Source organism: Syzygium oleosum, unplaced genomic scaffold (assembly GCF_021117445.2).
Source record: "Syzygium oleosum isolate NSW1041296 unplaced genomic scaffold, Sole_v2.1 Sole_v2.08, whole genome shotgun sequence".
NCBI lineage: Eukaryota > Viridiplantae > Streptophyta > Magnoliopsida > Myrtales > Myrtaceae > Syzygium > Syzygium oleosum.
In genome coordinates, this window is record NW_026607492.1 from 4,784,927 (window position 1) to 4,809,172 (window position 24,246).

A 24,246-nucleotide genomic window follows, 5' to 3' on the forward strand; every position below is an offset into this window, starting at 1 on the left:
TGAGCTTAATCAATATTCAATACACTACGCAAGTACACACATCGTCATTGGCCAAACCAAACCCAAAAATAAAATAAAAATTAAAAATACCCATTTAATTACCCTTTTAGCCACTCCTCCTCAGTTTCCCCATTTGGAGAATTCTGCCTTCAGGCATCAGTAGCCGGCAAGGCCGGCTGTTGGGCTTTCATTGCTACGTGGTCCCGACAACAGACCCTTTACTTTTTCTCCTTCTTTTAATAAAGTGATTAGGAAAGTTGTCTAATTAACCCTAATGGGTGTCGAAATTTACCTCCACATGGGAGTACTATACCAAGAGCCTTGATCTTCCCGCACATTACATTTGGCGAATCACGAATTTGTGGTGGCAGGTCCCGAGGAGGGGAACAAACAAAAGTGATCAAGATGGGCCTACAAGGAAAACACACCCCCACTCTTCCCAATGTTCCCGGTAGGGTTCCACGCATTGACTTGGTATATGAAGATTTGGGGCAAGGCCATAGAAAAACTCGAAAAGGGGGTCGAATTGGATGCACAAACCAGGTCCAAGATGCTCGATCACATAGAATCGACCTCAATCGGTCACGAGAAACGCGAGAATCCACCGTGCCAACACCCCGTCCCTCTCGGGGCCGGGACCTCGGCAGCTCGGTCGGATCAATATTTTCTTATCCGTCTCAGGTTAATTACACGCACGCGCAATCACAGCACACATCGACCCCACGCAGTACAATCGATCCAGCAAAATTAGAAAAAAAAAAGAAAATCCCAATCAGCAAAAGATGGGAGAAAAACAAAGCGATGGGACCCACACAAAATGTATGAAGCCGAAGGGTCCAAATCTATGCGGATGACGCCATTTGTGGGTGCCTGCAGCACAAGGAAAGGTCGCATCTTTGGAGCTTTCCCGCCCGAACGTCCCTCCTCTTCCCCCTTTTCTTTCCTTTTTTTAACTTTTTCTCGCCCTCGTCGTGTATATATATATATACACAAAAGTTAGGAAATTAAAAATTATTATTTGGGGGGGGGGGGGGCAATCCCCGTAATTAAACCGCAGCGGCAAGGGCGATTCGGAAGCGTTCGAAAAGCTGCCATCTTCTCGAATTCCTTTTCCAACCCCCTCCCCTTCCCCTTTTTTTTTATAATTTAAAAAAAAAAAAAAAACTCCATAAAATTTTCCCTGACTGGTTTTTGTTTCCTTCTGCGAAAAGCGAGAGGAACAAATCGGACAGCTCCAAAACTAGACAATAAACAATAACGAGAAAATCGAATTATTTCGAATTTTTCCGATTTTTCTTCGGAGGGGGCCTCGCTCGCGTTTCCTGCTCCTCCCCAGTCGCACTTCCCACTGCCATTTCTCTCTCTCCCACGGACACCTCTCCTTCGCTCTCCCTCTCTCTTCGATTTCGTTTCGTTTCGTTTTAAGATCCGAAACGAAAGAGGCCCAGGAAGCGTGCGCGTGGACGGAAAGCCATCGACGACGACGCCATTACTCTCGTGACTCTCTCTCTCTATCTATCTCCGCGTGTGTTGTTGTTGCTGTTGTTGTTCCGGGGGTTGAAGGTGATCGAGGCCCCAGATCTCTCCCCTTCCCTTCCGCGGAAAGGTTGCTCTCGTGTTCATTACCCGTTTCGGCGTTCTCTCTTCCCGGGTCTTCTTCTTCTTCTTCTTCTTCTTCTCGGTTGCGTTTTGGGTCCCAGTTTTTCTCGAATCTCGGAGCTGCCTCAATGCTTCATCTTCTTCTTGTTCTTTTTGTCGTGCGCGCGCCGAGACGAAATCTCGCGACGTGAATGTCGCTTCGCTCGTCTTGATTCGGGGGTCTTGCTCCCTTTGCTCGTTCCGTGCCTGTTTGCGGGGTAATGCGGATGGATGGTGTACGCGGAATCTGCATAGTACGTGGATCTCCGTTGGCTATTCCCCGTATCGACCTCGTTCGTTGTCGTGGGTTCTTCATTTCCCGTTTCTTCTTGGGTAGAATTTGAGTTCTATTTCGCGGTGCTGTGTGGAATTTTCGCTCGCGTCATCTTCTTTTGGGTAAAATATTGCCTCGCTGCATATAGGGATGGTTTTTTCTGTCAAAGATGGTTTTTTTTAAGCTGTGGAGATTCTTAGCTGCGATGGTTATAATCTAATCCTCTGTATTTTCTGTTTAATTTGCACTTTAGAGTGAAAGCAGCTCAGGAAATTGGCAGTTTAAATTGATAAGCCAAAAAAAGAAAAATCAATTTTTGGTAGTTTCTGTGTTTCCAGTCCAAATGATGTACAAGTTGTTTGGAATACCCAAACAAAAGCCTCTCCTAAAATTTGATAATGTCGGAGCTTATTATCACGGTTGTTCTAGGGAGGTTTCTAGTGTTCGCATGTCAGACTTGTTTGAGTAGAAAACGGAAGCAGAAAACTGTTTTCCGATGGCAAAAGGAGGCCTTTCGTTGTGCGAATTCTGATCTTTGTATGTCTTACATCTGCAGTCTTCACTTGGCTATATCAGGACAAGGAACTGTTAGATTATATGAAGAAGAGAATGAGAGGCGTTCTGTGAGATGACAATTGATACGCAGCCAAGTATGGCGCAGAGTTTCAGAAGTAACAGGTCTTCTTTTAGCTCACTTATTGGAAATGAAGGATCCCCTTTGCACAACTCAGCTTTCTCAAATGGAGATGGTTATGACAGCGATGGCTCCAATTTTGCACCTCCGTGAGTTACATGCGTTTATATTAACACCTCACATCTCACATACTGAACATGTGTGTTTCCTCATCTTGCATCTCGAGAATCGAATTGGACTTCTTGTTCGTTTCCCTTTTCTCATTTTCTGTTCTTTCCAAGGACTGGTATTTTGTTTTAAATTGAGATGATTGTTGATGCAACATTTATTACGACAGAATCTATACATATGTTTTGAGAAAAAAAAAGAGTTTCTTTAACTTGATTTCATTGTCTACATTCCAACATCTTGCTATAGGTTGGCATTTTATTCATATTAAATTATCTCTCCATCACTTAAACTGTTATTTAGATATTTCAGAGTGAATCAGGTAACCATAATTTCAGTGGATATTGCTTTTTCTCCTTTACTAGCCTAGTTATATTAGCTCTTACAAGGCCTGTGACTTTTTAGGAGATAAATATGAATTGTGCTTATCCTTCTTAGTAATTCTTCTCAGTAATTCTATGTTCTCGCTCCCTGCAGCACACCAACTACTCTATCAAGGGCTATTCCACCCGAGCTTGCTGGCGCTATACCCTTGTTTGATAGATTTCAGGTGCTTAACCGATTCTTTTTTTCTTTTCCTATTAGCTGTGCCTTCTGATAATCAAGTCAATTAATTGCCATTTTCTCTAGGTGGAGGGGTTTTTAAGGTTGATGCAGAAACAGATTCAATCTGCTGGAAAACGTGGATTTTTCTCAAAGAAGTCTGTGGGCCCACAAGTTCGTGAAAAATTTACCTTTGAGGACATGTTGTGCTTCCAGAAGGTGAGCACATGTGGTTTTGATAATAGTATATATTTTGAGGTGATATAAACACATGGAGAGCTAACTATTAAAGTTTGCAGGATCCTATACCAACTTCATTACTTAAAATCAATAGTGATCTAGTGAGCCGAGCGACGAAGCTCTTCCAGATAATCCTGAAGTACATGGGCATTGATTCATCCGATAGACTCTCTCCACCAAGCTTAGATGAGCGGATTGAGCTAGTGGGGAAACTGTATAAACAAACGTTGAAGAGATCCGAGCTGCGTGATGAGCTTTTTGCTCAAGTTTCAAAACAAACGCGGAATAATCCTGAGAGGTGTAAACTTTAATCTCCCATAGAAGTTTAAATATTATTTGGCTTGATTGATTTTTTTTTTGGGGTCAAATAATACTGATTGATTTCATCTTCAGCTAAATTGCCTTGTTTAAACTATTCCAGGCAATATTTAATTAATGCTTGGGAGCTGATGTACTTATGTGCATCTTCAATGCCTCCTAGCAAGGACATTGGTGGTTTTCTGTCAGAGTATGTGCATATTGTTGCACATGGTGTCAACACTGATTCGGAAATCCAAATTCTTGCATTGAATACTTTGAATGCTCTTAAGCGTTCTGTTAAGGCTGGTCCAAGACAAACAATACCAGGACGCGAGGAGATTGAAGCTCTTCTAACTGGCCGGAAGCTAACAACCATAGTATTCTTCTTGGATGAAACTTTTGAAGAGATTACATATGATATGGCAACAACAGTGGCTGATGCAGTAGAGGTACCTTCGGACCTTATGAAGCAAATTGAATGTCGTACAGAAATATAAAGAGATAATTCGATGACAAATAGGAGAAAACATCATTGAACTGAACTTGTTTTTAGTGTTCTTATGTACGAAATTCAAACATAGTTATTGCCATTTCCTCGGCGTCTATAAGTAATTTTTCTCTTTACTACAAAAAGAAATGGCTGTACAATTATCCAGCTATTATGCAGGACATGATCCTCTTTTCGGGAGCTTTAACTAACATTTTTCAAAAGTTAGATACTAGGTAGCACTGCACTGCTCATTCGTCAAAGTTAACAACCATCAATTTTGAGAGAACTGAATGCTTGTGATAATCACATGGTTAATTTGGAAATCAACAGGAAAATAGATGCCACAGAAATCAACCTCCCAAAATTATTTTTAAGCTCCACAATGTCAGAATTCAGCTGATTCGTCTATTTTTCTCCAAATAGCTTAGAAGATTTTTGTTATGGTGTGGATGCAGGAACCCTTGATCATTGCCATCTTTAGCCATATTCTCGTTTCCTTATTGTTAGTTTAAGTTAACCTTTGGTGATATTTATGGAAGTGAATTTATTTTCTGTACTTAACCTCATCCTTTTCCTCTTCTGAGCTTGAAAGCACAGTAATGATCCAATTTTGTAACCGTTTCAGGAACTTGCAGGGATTATTAAACTGTCAGCATACTCTAGCTTCAGTCTTTTTGAGTGCCGCAAAGTAGTTACTGGTTCTAAATCTCCAGATCCAGGCAACGGTGCATACTCTGGTCAGCTGTTGCTTATCAAGCCTGATTAGTTAAAGTAGTTATCTAAAGTTTTTTTTTTTGGTTATTTAGAGGAATATAACGGGTTAGATGACAACAAATACATTGGAGACCTTCTAGCTGAATTTAAAGCAGCAAAGGATCGGAGTAAAGGAGAAATTTTGCACTGCAAATTGACATTTAAAAAGAAGCTATTTCGTGAGTCTGATGAAGCCATAACAGATCCCATGTTTGTGCAGTTGTCCTATGTTCAGGTATGTATCCAATCACTATATTACCTTTTAGCTTTTGGAGCCATTGTTAGTTTCTGTTTGACGATGGTAAGGTTGCATCTTTTTTTTCTGATAAGTCTTTGCTACTTCATAACAGTTGCAGCATGATTATATTTTGGGCAATTATCCTGTTGGAAGGGATGATGCTGCACAGCTTTCTGCATTGCAAATTTTGGCTGAGATTGGATTTGTTGGTAACCCTGAATCATGCACGTGAGTAATAATTTTTTCATATTCTTTCTAACTTAAAGCCCTACTGCACATAATAAATGCGGGTATTGTTGACATTTCATTTTCTAGTTGATCTGCATATTTCTGGATCAGTAAGCTAAGTGAATTTTTTATTTGGTCGAAAGCTAAGTGAAATTTTAAATGGATTTTTTCGTGTCTTAAGTTTTTTAGTCACTTGACGAGTCTTTTGCTCTGGGACTTCAATTTTCTCAGTGATTGGACTTCCCTTTTGGAACGTTTTCTCCCTCGGCAAATTGCAATTACCAGAGCAAAGAGGGAGTGGGAGCTGGATATTCTCTCGCGATATCGGTCAATGGTGAGATAGTGATCTAGATGAAGCTCTTCAATGAAAAATCCCATAGTCTCCCATCCCCTGCCCTCTGTTACTTCAAAAGCTTGATTGCTAACTTGAATTGAATGGCTCACTTTCCTATTCTCTTCTCCGCCTTCTATACTAGTGTTTAGTTATCTTGATTAATTATGCTTAATACTTAAATTGCGTATATAATATACATGAAAATCTTGTCTTACCCGTACTTTAACTTCTTACATATTCTTCATGACTATTGGTTGTTGCATAGGAGCATTTTACCAAAGATGACGCAAGGCAACAATTCCTGCGGATCTTGCGGACACTTCCTTATGGAAATTCGGTTTTCTTTAGTGTGCGCAAGATTGATGATCCAATTGGACTCTTGCCGGGCCGTATCGTTTTGGGCATCAATAAGCGTGGGGTTAGATCTATCTTGCATTTATATTGATGCTCAAAATCAACTTATCTTTTTGGTTCTAATATCCTTTAATTTTCCTTGACTTGTACACAGGTTCATTTTTTTCGCCCAGTTCCAAAAGAATACTTACATTCGGCTGAATTACGAGATATAATGCAGTTTGGCAGCAGCAATACTGCTGTTTTTTTCAAAATGAGAGTTGCAGGAGTTCTTCACATATTCCAATTTGAAACGAAACAGGTTCTAGTGACTTTTTTTTTTCGGTGAATTGCATATTTTCGAGTTCCTGTGGAATCTGTTGTCAAAGATTGCTAAATCTTTGTACTTCGTTTGCATGCAGGGTGAAGAAATTTGTGTTGCTCTTCAGACACATATAAACGATGTCATGCTGCGACGATATTCTAAGGCTAGGTCCATAGCTAGTGGTTCTGTAAATGGGGATGCTTCTAACAATTTAAAACCACCTAGCGTGGAAGTTCATGAAAAGCGTGTGCAAGATTTATCTAAAGCTCTGGAAGATTCTCAGAAGAATGCTGATCAGGTAAGTGACTAAACATCCTACTTAAAATAATTGGAGTGAGTTTTTCATTGTCGCTATAAAAGATATATTTAGTGCTTTATTAAGGGCTTTTTTCTTTAAGTTCTTTTCCTTCCTTTGTTTCTTTTTTCCATGGGGATGGTGGAAGTATGCTAATAAACCCTGTCTGTTTTTCTTCTTTTCTTTTTGACTGGCATTAACACTACAGTTTTTGAGGTATGTTTTTTTCAACCAATACGACAAAGCCCGTATCTTGAGAAATTCTAGTTTGTTAATTAGCAGTCCAAGTAATTATGTAATTTGCTAGCATTCTCATAGATATTATAAGGGCATTAAAGGCTCTCTATGTGACTAGTTTTGCATGATAATTGCTTGTCTATTGCATGATATGAATGCATTGTTAGTTATGCAATCTCTACTTGGTACCGTTCCCATCTTTCTCTGTCTCACTCTCACGAAAATTCATATGGTTTGCTGTGTTATTAGTTGCTGGAAGAATTACGTGAAAAGCAAAAGCAAGAAGTGACCCTCCAGGAAGAAATGGAGGCTCTGAGAGATTCTTTGATATTGGAGAAGCAAAACTTAACTGAAATGATGCTGGACTGTGATAGGCTAAAAGCTCTTTGTCATGAGAGAGACACAGCTCTTCAAGTACAATTTTTTTGCCTAATTATCATTGTGTTTTTTTTTTTTTTTGGTTCTTTTGAATAAGTTGTATTGTCTTTCAGGCTGCAATCTCAGAGAAGAGGAGCTTGGAAGCAAAATTGACCAAGTTGAGCAGTCAAGCATCAGAGAGTACTGCAAAGAAAGATACACTCTTAGCAAATAATCAGGTATGGCAATAGATTACTCTGGTTATGAACTGAGATGCTACTGCTAGTTGTTATTTATGAATTGTTAAGGAAAATGGTGGATATTATAAATAGGTGGTACAAAAATTTCAAGAAGAGCTAAAAACGCGTGATGAGGAGGCACATGAAGCAGAAGAAAACATGAAGAGACTGGTAAATGAAAAGGCATTGTTAGAGCAGAAAATATCTAGACTGGAGAGAAAAATTGCTGATGAGGTGACATCTCCTATAATTAATCTTAGCTCAACCATTTTGATTCTTTTTCCTTGGAAGATGTCTTGAATAGTTCTTGCAAATGCAGACGGAAATTCTTAAGAGAAACTTTGAACAAGAAAGAAAGTCCTTGAAGCTTAGAGTGACTGAACTTGAAAAGAAGTTGGAAGTGGCTACAAGAGATTTGTCTACATCTGAGGCAGCTCTTTCAAATAGAAACACAGAGCTAGCTGCCTTACAGAATAATTTAAAGGAACTCGAGGAATTGAGAGAGATGAAAGAGGTAATTAATCTTCACCCGATCGTTTATCATGAATACTATTTTTTCCTAGGTGCTTTTTATGTTGTCTCTTTCTGATATAAATTCTTTTCTCCTGTCATTGAGTCGAAAAGAGCTTTATTATTAACATAGATGCTCCATCTTCCAGGATATTGATAGAAAGAATGAGCAGACAGCTGCCATCTTGAAGATGCAAGGGGCTCAATTAGCTGAGCTGGAGGTCCTTTATAAAGAAGAACAAACTTTGAGGAAGCGGTATTTTAACACCATAGAAGGTTTGTTTGCCCGTTAAACTTCTCAGTTTGGCTTCAATGTCATTACAATAGTTTATTATAAGGAAAGTCTTGCACGTGCATAATTGGCTATGGAATGTCTCAGATATGAAAGGCAAAGTCAGAGTATATTGTCGATTGAGACCTCTCAATGAGAAAGAGATTGTTGAAAAAGAGAAAGATGTGCTCACAAATGTGGATGAGTTCACTGTCGAACATCCGTGGAAAGATGATAAAGCCAAGCAACATTTATATGATCGAGTATTTGATGGCATGGCATCCCAAGAAGATGTATTTGAGGACACAAGAGTAAGTTTTGGATGTTAGTGAAGTTGTTGAAATATTTTTATTTATAGAGCTGCTAGTTGGTAATATATCTGTATGCTTAACCTATTTCCTACGTTGCAGTATTTGGTTCAATCTGCTGTAGATGGGTATAATGTATGTATATTTGCATACGGTCAAACTGGTTCAGGAAAGACTTTCACAATTTATGGATCCGACGGCAATCCTGGTCTCACTCCTCGGGCTACTACCGAACTTTTCAAAATTTTAAAGCGGGATAGCAACAAATTCTCGTTTTCATTAAAGGTACCTTTAATACTGTTGCTCAAGCAGTCAAACCAAAATTCTATTGGTTTTGCTTATTGTGCAAAAATATGACGGCTTGTTGAATATTGTGAACATATCACGTGGTGATTCGCCAGTGACTCTAGTGTGTGATGATTTGCTAGTGACTCTAGTGCTCAAGTACGTAATTTGATGTCAATGCCAATTTATAGGCCTACATGGTGGAGTTGTATCAAGATACACTCGTGGATCTTTTACTTCCAAAGAATGCCAAGCGCTTGAAATTGGACATAAAAAAAGACTCAAAGGCAAGTAAAAAATATCTGGATTTGGTTGATTAATTTGAATGTCTTTTAATGAAGTTAGAGGTAATTTTGGTACTTTTAATTTGCAGGGCATGGTATCCGTTGAAAATGTCACAGTTGTATCAATATCAACAATTGACGAACTGAGGAGCATAATTCATAGGGGGTCTGAACAGAGGCATACTTCTGGGACACAAATGAATGAAGAAAGTTCAAGATCTCATCTAATACTTTCTATTGTTATCGAAAGTACCAATTTACAAACTCAATCTGTGGCACGAGGAAAGGTATTACGATGATTTGTCATTTTTGTTTGGTGTTTACTTGTGCAATGTTAAGTCCATTTTGTGAAACTTAGAAATTTCATTCCTTTGCCTTTTGGATCTGAGTTTGGGTTTTGATAATGGTTACTGGAAAGCATAACACTGTGAGTCTTTTGCAGCTTAGTTTTGTCGACCTTGCTGGGTCAGAAAGAATTAAGAAGTCAGGCTCTTCAGGCAGTCAACTTAAGGAGGCTCAAAGCATCAATAAATCACTTTCTGCTCTCGGGGACGTTATCAGTGCTTTATCTTCTAGTGGTCAGCACATACCATATAGGAATCATAAATTGACGATGCTAATGAGTGACTCACTTGGGGGTAATGCGAAGACACTTATGTTTGTCAATGTATCACCTGCTGAGTCAAATCTGGACGAGACTTACAATTCTTTGATGTAAGTCCTCATATTTATTAAGTGCTTTTTCACTCTGTTTTTTTGGACAGTTGTCTTTGTCACCCTCTTTAGATGGTTGCTTATTTATGAAATAATTATTTACCGGATTGTCATTTCTAGTAAGAGCTGGGTGTATGCAACTGTTATATGTAGATGCTTGATTATGATTGCAATGGATTGTTAGTTTGTTTCCATTACCTGTATAGACTGTTGGCCAAAGACTTGTTGGGTTGAACTTCTTTGGTGACTCTTGGTTTATTGTTTTCCCTTTTTGAACTATCTAACAATATACCGACAACATAAAATTATCTGACAATATTCCTTAAATTTGCATGTTCAGGTATGCATCAAGAGTTAGGTCAATTGTGAATGATCCAAGCAAGAATGTCTCATCAAAAGAGGTCATCCGTTTGAAAAAACTGGTTGCCTACTGGAAGGAGCAAGCTGGGAAGAGAGAAGATAATGAAGATCTTGAAGAGATTCAAGATGAACGACCTTTGAGAGAACGGACTGATGGTCGGCATTCCCTGTAGTGTTTTATGATGGGATTTGCAAGAATAGCATATGGGGAACAACCTATCCTGCAAATTACCGGATATTAATTATGAGACTGGAAGGTTACTCTCTTGGCTGTTGACCACATTCAGTGACCAGTTAAGCTGACTGCCTCTCGCAAAAGCATCTGACAGCAATTCCAGCGCCATCTCTGGTGGCTTTTGACTGGCCTAAAGATAATCTGTATAGTCTAGAATATTGTGTATATATTTGTTACATTTCCCCATTGCATATCTAGAAGCTAGTTGGCTGGTAGAATTTAGTAGATGAAATTTTTGTACTTTCAGGATGATGAGATTACATGTGCTTACATTTGTAGAATTTACATTTCCCAATTGCATATTGAGTTGCCTTCGTTGATTGTAAGATTAGTTCTGTTCTTGATGCAATGGCGAAATTTCCTATTGATTTCTTGAAAGCTAATCAGCTTCTCTTCTTGTGATGGGACATACATAGCATGTTTACGCTTTGTCTCACATACTTTGTTCACATTACCGAGGATCAGTCCTATAGGTTGCAGGAGATCATGTGAGGAGGAGATCATGTGATTTATTGGTACTCAGAGCAAGTATATGCATGTAAAATCTAATCGATGCATCGAATATGCTTGTGACTTGCTTTCGTAATCCTTTTATTGTCACTTATTTTTTAACAAGGTTCCTAAAACTTAAAAGAGGTTTTAGATCTCGGACATCGTACGGGATCTATTGAACAAAAGAAAGATACGATGTTGGTGTATGAGAATGGGGATTGCATTTATCTTTTCGGTTTGTGCTCTCATACAAGCTGGCATCTATTGTCTTGATGAGACCAGCTCTTGTTTTGATGGGTTGTCATTATTTCTTTTTTTATAGCTTGTATAGGCCAAATTGTTTCTGAATAGGCATGAACCTTTGAGCTGCTCCGACATACTCAAGAAAAGCAACCTCTGATGAATCACTTCAGAAGCATTCATATATCAAACTTACGTGTGGTGAGAAGAAACTTGAAATTGAGGGAAGAATGGGCAAAACATCACCGGCCACGAAACGTACGCCCAATCACATCCTCAGTAGTGCGTTATGATCCAAACTTTCCTGTTGGATGACGAACTCGATGAAGTTATCCAGTCATGGTCAACACTCACATGGGCGTCGTGAGACTAAAATCAGCCTCCTATGCCTATGCAGTGTCCCACAAGAAACGCAGAAACTTGTTCTCGAGCGCCTTAAATAGTATATCAGTCTCAATCACGGTCCCTCTTGGCCCTAGCAAGCGGGCCCTAATGGTCGAATGAACACTAATCAAGATTCAGAAGATGGGACCCGCATGTCACACAAAAGGGCAAACAAGCAAGAACCGTGACGAATTTCCCAATTATCCATCTGGGTTCAATTCAACTTTAACCCTTTATATAATGAAGATTCGAAAAGAGAAGTCTTTCACAGCAAAAGAAGAAGATTCTTTTGTTGCAAGAGAAAGAAGAGAGAGGGGAAAAAATGGTTGAGGGAGGGGTTCCTGCAATTGACATTCAAGATTTTCCAGGGCAATATCGGAAACTGAGAGAGGCATGTGAGGTTTGGGGGTGCTTCAGGATAGTGAACCACAAGATTCCATTGGAGTTGATGTCAGAGATGAAGGCAGTGGTGAGGTCTTTGCTGGATCTTCCCTCTGATATCAAGAAAAGGAACTCAGATGTGATAGCAGGTAGTGGGTACATGGTACCCAGTGAGAAGAATCCTCTGTATGAGGCTCTGGGGCTCTATGATATGGGCTCATCTCAAGCTGTCCAAGCCTTTTGTTCTCAATTGGATGCATCCCCACACCAAAGGTACCCTTCCTCCTACTCTACACCCCCATTGTGGCGTAAGAAGTTGATTAACTCCCTCTCTTTCTATCTCTAGACTAAAGTGGACTGAAAAGTTGATATTTTCTAGAATGCCTTTCACATTGATTCAATTTGTATAGAGCTGATAGCATATGCTGCTGGTACTAATTGCTTGTTCAGGCTGATCTTGACATTGAAGTGTCAGGTGATCGCTAGAACCCATGACAACAGTAGATGGTCTCTACGACTCAGGGGAACAGTTCTCATTTGTTTCTTGATTGTAGAAGATGATGGCTTTTATTGCCACGCCCATAAAATTGGTTGCCATCAGGGCTTATCTGGAGTTATCAGTCGACATAATGTTTCAAAATTGGCATTGACAGGAGGGATTTATGATGAATTCATGGGCTAGTCATAGAGATCACATCATTTTTATTTGGTAATTTGGTAGCGTGGATTGCTATTCATAATATCTCAATTGTCAATGATTGTGTTCTTTAGAAGGTTTTACAGCTTATTTACAGAAACCGGTGAATAGATGTATGGTCATGTCACAATCTGTATCAACAGTGGTTTTTTTTGTCCTTTTTTAGAGAAGTAATAGAGGAGTATGCTCAAGCAATACACGAACTCATCATGGACATTGCCGCAAAGCTGGCTGAAAGCATGGGACTAGACAGTGAAGTGTTCATGGAATGGCCCTGCCAGTTCAGGATCAACAAATACAATTTCACTCCTGAAACTGTTGGGTCTTCAGGGGTCCAAATACACACCGACTCAGGATTCCTGACCATTCTTCAAGATGACGAGAACGTTGGTGGTCTCGAAGTAATGGACTCGTCGGGTTCGTTCATTCCAGTTGATCCCTGGACTGGCACATTGCTCGTCAATCTAGGAGATATGGCAACGGTAGGCACTTCATCATTTCTTTGATGATTCCATCAAAGATCTCGAAAAGAATAAAAAAAGAATTGGCAAAATTATACTGTTCCCCCATTGTGTTGGTCAAATTGGAGGAAACGAAAACATCACGTTCGCTTAAAAAATAGTTCTTCATCCCATATTTTTATGGTTGTTTGTATGCAGGTCTAACGTAGAGCTAATAACAGGTGTCTGAAACTCGATAATCAGATCTTTAGATAAACCTGCGAAGGGAAGTCATAAGCACTGATTACTAGAGCTATAATTTTGGTTATTCCAATATGAGATGTAATATCGTATTACATAATCATAGCAAATGAGGTCGAACTGCAATTTTCTTTTGTAGATTTTCTCGGATTTTTCGTTTGATGTTATGTGTTGTTAGGTGTGGAGCAACGGAAGGTGGTGCAACGTAAGGCATCGAGTTCAGTGCAAAGAAGCGACAATCCGAGTATCAATTGCTACGTTTCTCCTGGGACCGAAGGAGGAAGTTGTTGAAGCACCTCGAGAATTTGTGGATTCCGAGCACCCGCGTCTCTTTGCTCCTACTACTTATGAAGATTATAGGAAACTAAGGCTCTCCACGAAACTTCAGGCAGGTGAAGCTCTTGCGCTCGTGCGTGCTTCATCCTGAGCAGATGTGCCGGAGCAGCTGAAAGTTTACAGTGAAATGATACCGTGTCAATAAGTTGGAGAGATCCCCACTGATATTAAGGAATTCATTTCAATGGATGCTATCAGCTATGCCATTCTTGAGAGACATTTCTAATTTAAGGCAATCTTAACTTTGCCTGTAGCCTTTTACTTGTATACGTATCCGGCAAGAATGTATTGTCTAGACTCATTGTAATATATCGGTTCAATCACATTTCAAAAAGTGGTTGACTAGACCCATTTAAGACAACATGCTTAACTTTGGCTGTGCGTAGATCCATATCATCTTAAGTCCTGTGCCCTTTAAATATACTCTTCTGTCGTGGAACTCCTGGATCGAAGTTACTCTCGTTTGCAACAAACCAACAATGGATGTGTAAGTGATCCGAATCCAACCATCTCTCATATAATAAGTTAGCCCTTCTAGCAGTTGCCAGATACAGTGAAGCTAAGACCCAAAATTTGATATTTGAGCCAAAAAACAAGTTCTATTGAGGCAAACGATCATATTTGTTGATTGATACTTTCATCAGGGTCTTGTGGCCCTATGAGAACTCCAGAGCTGATACCTGAGCTAAATAAACACAAATACATACAACATATGTATGTATAAATTCATGTAGGCATGTATACATACCAACATATGTCTATTCTCTGTTTGCTAAAAGTTTATTGATGACAAAGTGAAGCGATGTTGTTGCAGTTCCACACCTAGGACAGATTTCACTTGTAAAAGGGAGGTTTATTGAGAGGAAGAAGGTACAAGAACATCATGTGTCATCACTGATTATTAAAGGTCATGCACACTCAGCTCATTGTATGCCTCCTTAGCTTAATCAAGCCGGTCACATCTCTTATCCACGTCTTGTCTAGGCTTGGTCTACGACACCAACCACATTATACCTCAAATAAACAGTGGGACTCGCACAGTGCTGGACTTACTTAAAATATACGGTTTCCCGGCTGCATGATCTTATTACCAAGATTAGGAAGATGGGGCCTGCATGTTACGTTGAGTGGTAAACAACAGCAACCCTGTAGGAATTTAATGGAATCATTGTATTAAAGAGGTTAACATGAACTGACTCTTCCACAGAGAGAGAGAGAGAGAGGAGATGATGGAAGGGAAGGTTCCTGTAATTGATATTGGAGATTTTCCAGGGCAATCTCAAGAAACTGAGAGAAGCACGTGAGGCTTGGGGATGTTTCAGGATTGTGAACCACAAGATTCCATTGAAGCTGATGTCAGAGATGAAGGCAGTAGCGAGATCTCCGCTTGATCTTCCCTCTGAGATCAAGAGAAGGAATGCAGATGTCATAACCGGAAGTTGAAAGTCTTAGGATTAGGATAAAACTGAGGGCATTAGTTTGTTTCAAAAGCCTGCTTAATGTCCTGTTGTTATGGCTTCTTGAGGCAACTTTGAGCAGTACATTAGTGGCAAGTGTCGAAGCTCGTTAGTCGTTTTGAAGAACACAAAATTTTCACAGGCCATCAAGATGCAATCTTTCTTCGTCCCTAAATGATCTTAGTGATATTTGTCTGTTGACTTTCATTATTGGACGGCAGATATGGAGCAACGGGAGGTGGCGCAACCTGAAGCACCGCGTGCTGTGCAAGGAGGCCACGATTCGTGTGTCGATCGCGACATTCCTCTTAGGACCGAAGCAGGAAGAAGCAAAAGCGATTTAACGGAATATATATAAATAATTAGACGAAGCCCAAATGAAAAACAACTGAGTTACTAAATCGAACAAAAAGGAAATAAAATTTATACTCCAGTGGAAATGATATAGAGAAAGTCTTAATTAAAAAAGAAAAAAGAAAACCTTTTCTTTTTCCCGCAGCACTGTTGCGGTTCTGCAAGGCCATTCCAATCTTTTCTTCTTCACGCAGGAGTGCTATTTCTGTACCCGGCATCGCTCTCTTTATTCACGTATCTCGGAGTCCAGCCCGTTCGGAACAGCAACGACGTCATCGGCATCGCGCCCGCGGTATCTCCATCCTCCGTCAGCGGGTTCGCCAAGGGCCAAACTAACGCGGGCTTGAAAGGCGGGACGTGCGGCACGTCCGCCGACCCTGAAAGAATTTGCACGATCGTCGGCATCTTGGGCCTCTCGGCCGCGATCGGGTGGGAGCAAGCTAGCCCGAGGAGCAGCAACCGTCGGGCCTCTTCCACTACGTACTCCCTGCCCAAATGCTCATCCACTGCCTCCAGGATCCGCCCGTCGCGGTGGAGCAGCCACACCCAGTCCATCAAATACTGGAACCCGCCGTACCCGGCCCTGTTCCACGGGCGCTGGCCGCACACCACCTCGAGGATGACTGCACCGAAGCCGAAGACATCGGACTCCCGGGTGGCCTTGCCGGTGAGGAGGCACTCGGGGGCGACGTAGCCGACCGTCCCCGGGAAGCCCTCTAGCTCGGTGTAGGAGGTCTTCTCGATGTCGATGGCGCGGGCGAGGCCGAAGTCGCCGAGGCGGGCGTTGAAGTCGGAGTCGAGCATGATGTTGCTGGCCTTGAGGTCGCGGTGGAGGACCTTCTGGTCGTACTCGTGGTGGAGGTAGTGGAGGGCGAACGCGACGCCCGAGACGATCTTGTAGCGGTGGCTCCACTCTAGAGCCTGCTTCTCCGGGCCGCAGAAGATGTGGCTGTCGAGGCTCCCATTCGGCATGTAGTCATAGACCAAAAGCAGCATCCTCTTCTTGTGGCACCATCCTGTCGGAAAAAAAACACAAGTAACTGATTAGCCATCCTCTTAAATTTATTCTGTTGGAATTTGATTTAGCCATCTTGACATTTCGAAAAAAATGATATGCTCTCAAAACGACGTTCATTCGACTAGACATAATGTGTTATACCAACCGTCCCAACATCTTTAAATGCACACTCATCACAAATTTCGCCCCCGGCACCACCTCCGTGGTCTTGACCCTACCTCGATGGATTAGGGTCCAAGCGTTAGGGTTTGAGGCTCGGTCTCGATGGATGTGGGTGTGGGTGCCAGGAACCTGGGCAAGATCGCCGGTGACGGCAACGGCCGGCGATTGGCCATAGGCAAGGGACGAGCTCGCCAGAATTCGGCGAGCCGAGTCTTGTTGGCCTCGGGCAAGGCTCCACCTCGCCAGATCGGTAAGCTCAGGGTCTCACCAGAGGTCGGCAAGGTCGAGCTCGTTGTAGCAAGCTCGAGGCCTCGTGAGTCACGGCGAACTCAAGCCCTTGCCGGCCTTGGGCGAGCTCGTCTCTCGTCTGTGGTCGGTCACCGTGGCTTGCCACCAGCCAAGGAAATTTTATTTTTTTTTGAATTTTTTGGTAATTTTCCCAGGAAAATAATATCAGATTTTTCATATTGAAAAATATCTTTTAGTTCATTTTCAAGTTTCAGCCAATGGTGAAAAATATTATTATTTTCCTGAAAAATGACTTTCTATAAAACACATTCTAGAAATGTCATATTTTTTGCAAACAAACAAAGCCTAAATCTTAACAAATTGAGCTCCCCTTTGAAGTTGTGAAACGGAGAAAGTGGATAGTTTTAAGGACGTGTTCAATTTCAATTTCCCTAGATTTTTTTTATTTCTTATTACATAAATAGATACATAATTATTCGTAATGGTTATTGAATCGACTTTTCTCCCAAATTTCTCTGGCCCATGAAAAAAGGAGTTGAATTGAATCTACTCCAACATAATAAACTTTCCAAGAAGCCATATGGAACATCTATTTCAATCCTACCAAGCAACCATAATTTGACCATTCAAGAAAAGATCATCAGCCTCTCCAATGTCTCTATTCCCCAAAAAGACAAATTTCACGATAATTGAAAAACATTGAGGAGTGTACTATTTCAAAGAGTTAATATCACAGAAAACTCCAAATTTACGCTCCGTTAATTTTCGTTAAATTTTACAGTCAAATTACGGAGTTAGATGACACGTGATAGTTGACAGGTATACCAGCTTAGGGTTTTACCCTCTGTTTGTCACAAGTGTAGCAATTTGTGATTTTTCGTAGTATTAATCCAATTTAACAGAAACTAACAGAGGGTAAATTTGTCACAAATGTACCAATCTAGGGTTTTTTATGGTAAAAAAATTAGTTTTGCGTAAATTTTGTCACAAATGTACTCATTTGTGATTTTTGTTGAAAAAAAATTTAATTTTGGGTAAATTTGTCACATGTATGCCAATTTGGGATTTTCATGGTGTTAACCCTATTTCAAAACCCTTTTATCAAGATTCATTGATTAAAAGCTTTTCCTATTTGAGAGAAGTAGTTTTTTTTTTAAACGTGCGCTCTATCAGCTTTCAATAAAAAAATTCGGGAAAATTCCAAATGAGGACCCGAAGTGCTTTCTTTTTCTCAAATAAGGGCCCGAAGTGAACCGCGTGTCAAATAAGAATTAGAAGTGCCATCATTTTTTCAAATAAGTGCTTAAAATGAATTTTGTCTCAAAGAAGGGTCTGAAGTGGCTATCTCAGTCTTAAAAAATGGCTTGACCTCACTGGAGTCAAGGTCATTTTTGTCTTTTATTTTTTTCCATTTTTGTTTTTTTCCATAAAAAACAAACTCAAAAATGAAAAAGAAGAAGCTAAAGTAAAAAAAAAAAAAAAACAAGGGGGAGGGCTGGCAACCCTCCTACTGCTTGTGGCCGCCGCCTCATTGTTGGCCAGAGGCGAGGGCCCGCCGCCCTCTCCCGGCTTTGGCGAGGGCCAGCAGGCCCTCGCTGAGGCACCCACGACCCTACTGGCCATGACCGTCACCGCCCCACCGACGATGGGGCGGCGGCCACAGGCGGGAAGGGCTGGCTAGCCCTCCCCTTGTTTTTTTTTTTTTTTTTAAATTTTAAATTTAACTTAACTAAAATTTATGTTAAAATTATTTTTGGACGAAAATGCCCTTAGTCGGTTGGAAAATTTGGCTGGCCGGCGAGCCGACGGGGTCAGGCTTTTATTTGAAATTGTTATAACCACTTCAAGTCCTTATTTGAGAAAATAAAGGGACTTCACGACTTTATTTGACACAAAGTTTACTTCATACTAATATTTGAGAAAATGAGAGCACTTTGATCTTTATTTGGAATTTTCTCAAAATATTCTGACAAAAAAACTTTCAATAAAAAACATGTATCCAAAGAAAAAACAAATAACAAAAAAGATTCAAAAAAGGAGAAATTTTACAAAAATTCGAACTCACCGAGCAAGGGGACGAGATGCCGGTGGCGGAGGCGATTGATGATGGTGAGCTCCGCCAGGAAGTCGTCCTTCCCCTTCAGGTCGTCCCTGGAGAACTTCTTCACCGCCACCTGCCGATTCTCCGCCGCCAGCACCCCCTTGTACACCACCCCGAACCCTCCCTGCCCCAGCTTGTTCCGCTCCTCGAAGTTCCCCGTCGCCTTCTTCAGATCCTTGAACTTGAATTCCCTCGGCGTCCCCGGTAGGCTCTTCAGCGTCCCCAGTATGTTCGGGTCGCTCGCCTCCGCCCTCCGCCTCCTCACCCAGAAGAAGCCCAAGATGACCGGCCCGGCCAGTGCCAGTGCCGCCGCCGGTATCCCGGCGGCCAGCCCGATCATCAGCTTCGCCGGCATGCCCTTCGGCAGCTCCTCCACCGTCAGGTTCCAAGCCAGCACACTGTTGAGCTTCACGTTCTCCCTGGTCGACGCGGCGAACCCGAAGTAGGAGTTCTGGCTCACCAATGTGCTCGTGTTGAGGCTTGCATTCATGATTGGAGACGCCGGCTTGGGCTTCGTCGGGGTGGAAGCGTCCCCCTTGGTCATGTAGACCTCCAAGAGCTTCCGGCCGCCATCATAGTCGATCCAAACGTGGAAGAATTTGGTGCCATTCGAAGCGAAGTAGAAACCTCGGTCCGCCAGTGAGACGGTCTGGTTGGACCGGACCGAGTTGATGTAGAGGCCGATGTAGTTCACGTCCGGGTGATAGTCCTGCTTGGAGTTGTCAAACTCGATGGCCAGCAGGCGGTTGCTGGCGAGGCCATCGGTGAGCCCAGGGTAGCCACCGGAGCTCCCCGCCGGGAGGTTCAGGTCCGGTGCAATGACGAAGGCCAGGCTCTCGCCGGGGGCACTGGTGTTGCTGACCCGGAAGATGTTGATGAGGAAGGAGGTGTTGAAGGAGGCGAGCTTGGTGGGGGCTATGGAGGGTCCGTCCCAGAGCTTGAAGTCCTTTTTGAAGAGGATCCTGCCGCATAGGTCATTGAGGGAGACGTTGCCTGCGGAGTCGGGGGTGAGCTGGAGGGCCTTGTTGGCGATGGTGGCCGGAGGGATGACGGAGAAGGTGTCGTAGTAGGAGTCATCGAATGGGCCGAACTGGAAATCTAGCGTTTTGGGGGACTGTGACGGAGAGATGAGAGGGAGGAAGAGGAGGAGGAGGAGAGTGAGGAAGGTGAGGTTTGCGGGGAGAGGCGCTAGAGCTGGGCCCATTTCATGGAAGCGTGAGTGGTTTGGTTGGATTGAAGAAGATGATTATGAAGATGAAGAAGAAGAAGAAGAAGAAGACGGAGACTTTTGCGGTGTCCTCGTATCGATTTTTGGCTTTTGTTTAAACAAATCACACCAGGAAAAGAGCACGAGCTTTCTCTCTCTCTCGTTACTTGGAACTTTCCAATTCCATTACAATAATCCCCCGTGAGTAAGGTCAGGGACAAAATTGATACATCTATGATAATTTTAGCCTTTGTTAGTTTTCGTCAAATTCTACGATTAAATTTGCTGATGTGGATTACACATGGTGACGTGGCAAGTCCACGTGAAAATCCATAGGATAAATACCACAAAAAACCTTAGACTGATATGCTAACGGAGTATAAATTTATTACGGGATTATCAGTTTGGGATTTTCGGTGGTTAAAAAATTAGTTTGGGTAAATTTATCACATGTATACTAGTTTGGATATTTTGTGGTAAAAAAATTAGTTCGGGATAAATTTATCATGGGTGTACTAGTTTGAGGTTTTTTATGGTAAAAAAATTAGTTTGGGGTAAATTTGTCACGGGTGTACCGGTTTGGCGTTTTTGGTGATATTAATTCTATAAATAATTACAAGTAGAAAATTTTTATCACCTACTGAAAAGAAATCGTTAATGTCATCAGGGTGACGCTATTAACACTTCCTATATGACCGAATCCACCCAAATTTCCCAAAAAGACAAAATTGCCCTCTATCATTCAATTACAATTTAAATTGGTAGTCCCAAATTTATACTTTCCTGTTTTTAAAGTGTTTCTATATCTATGTGGGATCTACCTAGCATAATTAAGAATTTCATATGTTTAATTTTTGTTTATTGTAGATTTCCATGTATATTAAAAATATTATGTTTTTTATATTGTTAGATATTACTTCCATATAAATTTGTTTTGTCGAAAAGAGAAATTTCCAAGAAATCTAGTCCTTTTCTACATGGCCGATCAAATGTATTGATAAATTGTTAAGTAGATGAAATTTAATTAAATCAAAACATTGCATAAAGTAATAATTTTTTTTGGAAAATGCCAGTGATATATCATTATTTTGAATTGGCAAAAATTAATATCATCTCTAAACTATTTACGAAAAAATATCAAAATACCTCATTGTGCATAATATTTTTAGTGTATTTCTAGATATTTCTCCAATGTCTTACATGCTCCGTATAAAAGTTTGTCACCGATATAATAAGGAAAAAAAATGAATTCTTTGATATAGTAAATAAGGAGACTCGATATATATTTTAGACTAATGAAATTAATAAAAAGTTCATCAAGAAAGTGTGTAGGAATTAAAAATAGGTAAGTCTATAAAATTAATGATGAAGAAGAGACTTTTTAGTTTTATACTATATCAAAATTTGTCTTTTTTTCTTACTATCATCAATATAATATTACATGGAGCATGGAAAACCTTATAGGAATATATGAGAATGCACTTTTCTTTAATATGCTAAAATACAAAACATGTGAAATGCTTAATTATGATAACTATCTTAAATAGAAAAAGAAAAAAATAGAAAAGAAGAAGGAGTGGGGCCATTACTTTAAACTATAATTAAAAGATGGACGGCGGTTTTGTCTTTTTATCGTAAATGGGAGTTGATTTAATCATTTAGGAGGTGAAAATAGTGCTACCTCATCATTATATAGATCTATTAAAAACCTCAAACTTTACTTTGTCCCAAATCACAATTCACTTTTCATCCAATTTTTGTATTATTTTTTCAATTTTTTCTATTTTTCTTTTCTTTCCTTTCCTTTTCTTTTTTTTTTTTGTTTCACACTTTCGGCGGTCAGCCGGGCCAGCCGGCAAGCTCGAAGAGCGAGGCGAGCTCCCGGCCCTCGCCGGCGTTAGCGTGGCACGGCCTCATTGTGCCCAGGCTAGCGAGCTCAGATCCGCCGGCGTGGCCGGGTTCTAGCCCGGATCCCAGCGAGGCGCTCGGCCGGCGGCGGCTAGCGCGCAGTCGGCCTTGCCCGGCTAACGGCGAGGTCGGCCCATTTGAGACATCTCGCCGTTGTTAGGCGGCCGACCTCGCCCGGATGCTTCGTGGCGGCCTCGTGAGGATCACGGCAGACAAACCTGTAGCCACTTGACTGGCCAGGCGACCTCGCCGGCTATTGTGCGAGGTTAGCCCGCCCGACAGCGCGAGAGTCAGGCCTCGCCCGGCCTTGGCGACAGCCTCAGCTCCGGCCGGCAGGGCGAGAGCCTCGCCCGGCCAGCGGCGAGGCTCGGCCCCGCCAGGCATGTATTGGCGAGATCGGCTTCGCCGTGACTATTGGCGTGAGTCAACCTCGCAGTAATAATAGACAAAGACTCGCCCTTGATGGCCGGCAGCGAGGCGACCTCGCGGCCCCGCCACGGCGGGTGTGCGTGCCGGCAAGCGACCGAAGATGAAACAAAAAAAAAGAAAAGAAAGGAAAGAAGAAGAAGAAAGAAAATACAAAAGAATTCGAAAAAAATAAAAATAATATGTGAAAAATTGGACGAAAAGTGAATTGGGTAGATTTGGGACAAAAGTATTAAAAGTTTGAGTTTTTATAAGCAAAAAACTTTGGGATATAATTGAGATAAAGGGTAAGTGGATTTTGGGTTTTTTAGAAGAATTGGGCCGTTGATTATTTAATCATTTAGGAGGTGAAAATAGTGCTACCTCGTCATTATATAGATCTATTAAATTTTAAAAAATAAAAAAAATACTTGAAACGATAGCTTTGCAACTAATAACGAAATCATTGTGCAATGAAATGGCTTCTCATTCCATGCATTCAAATCAAATTGCTTTAGAAGGACTCTCCGGTGACCTAAAATTAAGACGAGTGATATCGATTATGCACAAAACAAATGAAGTAAAGAAAATATCAAAATAAGAATAATGAGTTAGTAGAGAAAATTTTTTACCCCGTTCCAAATCTCGTGATGAAAATGTGCCGGCACCTAAAACATTACAAAATCAAACTTAGGACCACAAGTCAGACCTATAGTTAAAAAAACGATTTTTATACAAATTTTACCTAATATAGCTCCGACATTTGCTTCATTAGAAGATTTACATGACCACGAGACACTTGACCCTATATCATTTCATACAAATAAAAAGTCTATTTATAGTAAGGTATTTTATTTCAAAACAAAATAATAACAAGTACAAACAACGATTGAAAACCCCAAATTCTTTCTTGATTGTAAATCAAAATTTGAGAATACCTATGGTCACTCATCTGATCCGAATTCCTAGTTGAGTGAAAATCAATGAAATTTCTTGTACCCTCAGATGTGGGAGGCTCCGCGGGGCCGGCGGAGAGTAACATGGGGAAGAGATTGGTGAGCCAGCTGGATTTCACGGGGGGCGAAAGTGGCAGGGAGAGAAGACGAAGATGGTGCGGTCCGAGCTAGAAGCATGGAGAAAGAGACAAGAGAGGGGAGAGAATGGTCTCCAGAACATAAGAAAACAAAAGAAAAAAAATCATTTTCCCAACTTTTGAATTTGTTATTTTCATTGATCGAAAATATTTTTCATGACAAGTTTATTTTCCGTGAATCAAACGCCGGAAAATTCGAAAAACTTTTTTTGTGGAAATTATTTTCAATGAAACAAAAGGAGCCCAAAGATCTCCAAGAAACTTCAGGCAGTTGAAGCTCTCGTGCTTGTGTGTGCTCTATCCGGAGCAGCTGAAAATTTATAGTGAAATGATAAAATGTCAACAAGTTGCAAAGATCCGCACTGATAATAAGGAATTCATGTCAATGGATGCTATAAGCTTCACCATTCTTGAGACATTTCAAATTGAAGGCTATCTTAACTTCTCTTGTAGCCATTTACTTGTATA

The 24,246-nt window shown here is 41.1% G+C and overlaps 3 protein-coding genes across 6 annotated transcripts; 2 read left to right on the forward strand and 1 right to left on the reverse strand.

The window, feature by feature from the left end:
* Window positions 1–1,362: 1,362 nt before the first annotated feature.
* LOC115684837 (kinesin-like protein KIN-14E) lies at window positions 1,363–10,919 on the forward strand. 4 transcript variants are annotated; one of them, XM_056313840.1, is made up of 24 exons: window positions 1,363–1,497; window positions 2,469–2,695; window positions 3,192–3,264; window positions 3,345–3,476; window positions 3,557–3,795; window positions 3,919–4,246; window positions 4,913–5,012; window positions 5,094–5,275; window positions 5,391–5,506; window positions 5,738–5,840; window positions 6,106–6,258; window positions 6,349–6,495; window positions 6,596–6,796; window positions 7,280–7,444; window positions 7,522–7,626; window positions 7,720–7,860; window positions 7,946–8,140; window positions 8,286–8,412; window positions 8,516–8,718; window positions 8,818–9,000; window positions 9,192–9,287; window positions 9,374–9,571; window positions 9,727–9,998; window positions 10,339–10,919. In XM_056313840.1, the coding sequence occupies exons 2-24, from the start codon at window positions 2,541–2,543 to the stop codon at window positions 10,529–10,531; spliced, it is 3,807 nt and encodes a 1,268-aa protein (XP_056169815.1). In that variant the 5' UTR covers window positions 1,363–1,497; window positions 2,469–2,540; the 3' UTR covers window positions 10,532–10,919. The 4 variants fall into 4 exon arrangements, with proteins under 4 accessions (XP_056169815.1, XP_056169817.1, XP_030465590.2 ...); XM_056313842.1 differs by having other exon boundaries at window positions 1,384–1,497; window positions 2,489–2,695; XM_030609730.2 differs by having other exon boundaries at window positions 1,482–1,606.
* A 996-nt stretch (window positions 10,920–11,915) lies between these two features.
* On the forward strand, window positions 11,916–14,083 carry LOC115684930 (2-oxoglutarate-dependent dioxygenase DAO-like). Its single transcript, XM_030609891.2, has 3 exons — window positions 11,916–12,363; window positions 12,954–13,269; window positions 13,667–14,083. The coding sequence occupies exons 1-3, from the start codon at window positions 12,032–12,034 to the stop codon at window positions 13,913–13,915; spliced, it is 897 nt and encodes a 298-aa protein (XP_030465751.2). The 5' UTR covers window positions 11,916–12,031; the 3' UTR covers window positions 13,916–14,083.
* A 1,576-nt stretch (window positions 14,084–15,659) lies between these two features.
* Window positions 15,660–20,439, reverse strand: LOC115684875 (probable L-type lectin-domain containing receptor kinase S.5). The gene is made up of 2 exons (XM_030609815.2): window positions 19,130–20,439; window positions 15,660–16,651 (listed from the first exon to the last, which is right to left on the reverse strand). Exons 1-2 carry the CDS (start codon window positions 20,367–20,369, stop codon window positions 15,822–15,824), a joined length of 2,070 nt encoding a protein of 689 aa, XP_030465675.2. The 5' UTR covers window positions 20,370–20,439; the 3' UTR covers window positions 15,660–15,821.
* Between the last annotated feature and the right edge of the window lie 3,807 nt (window positions 20,440–24,246).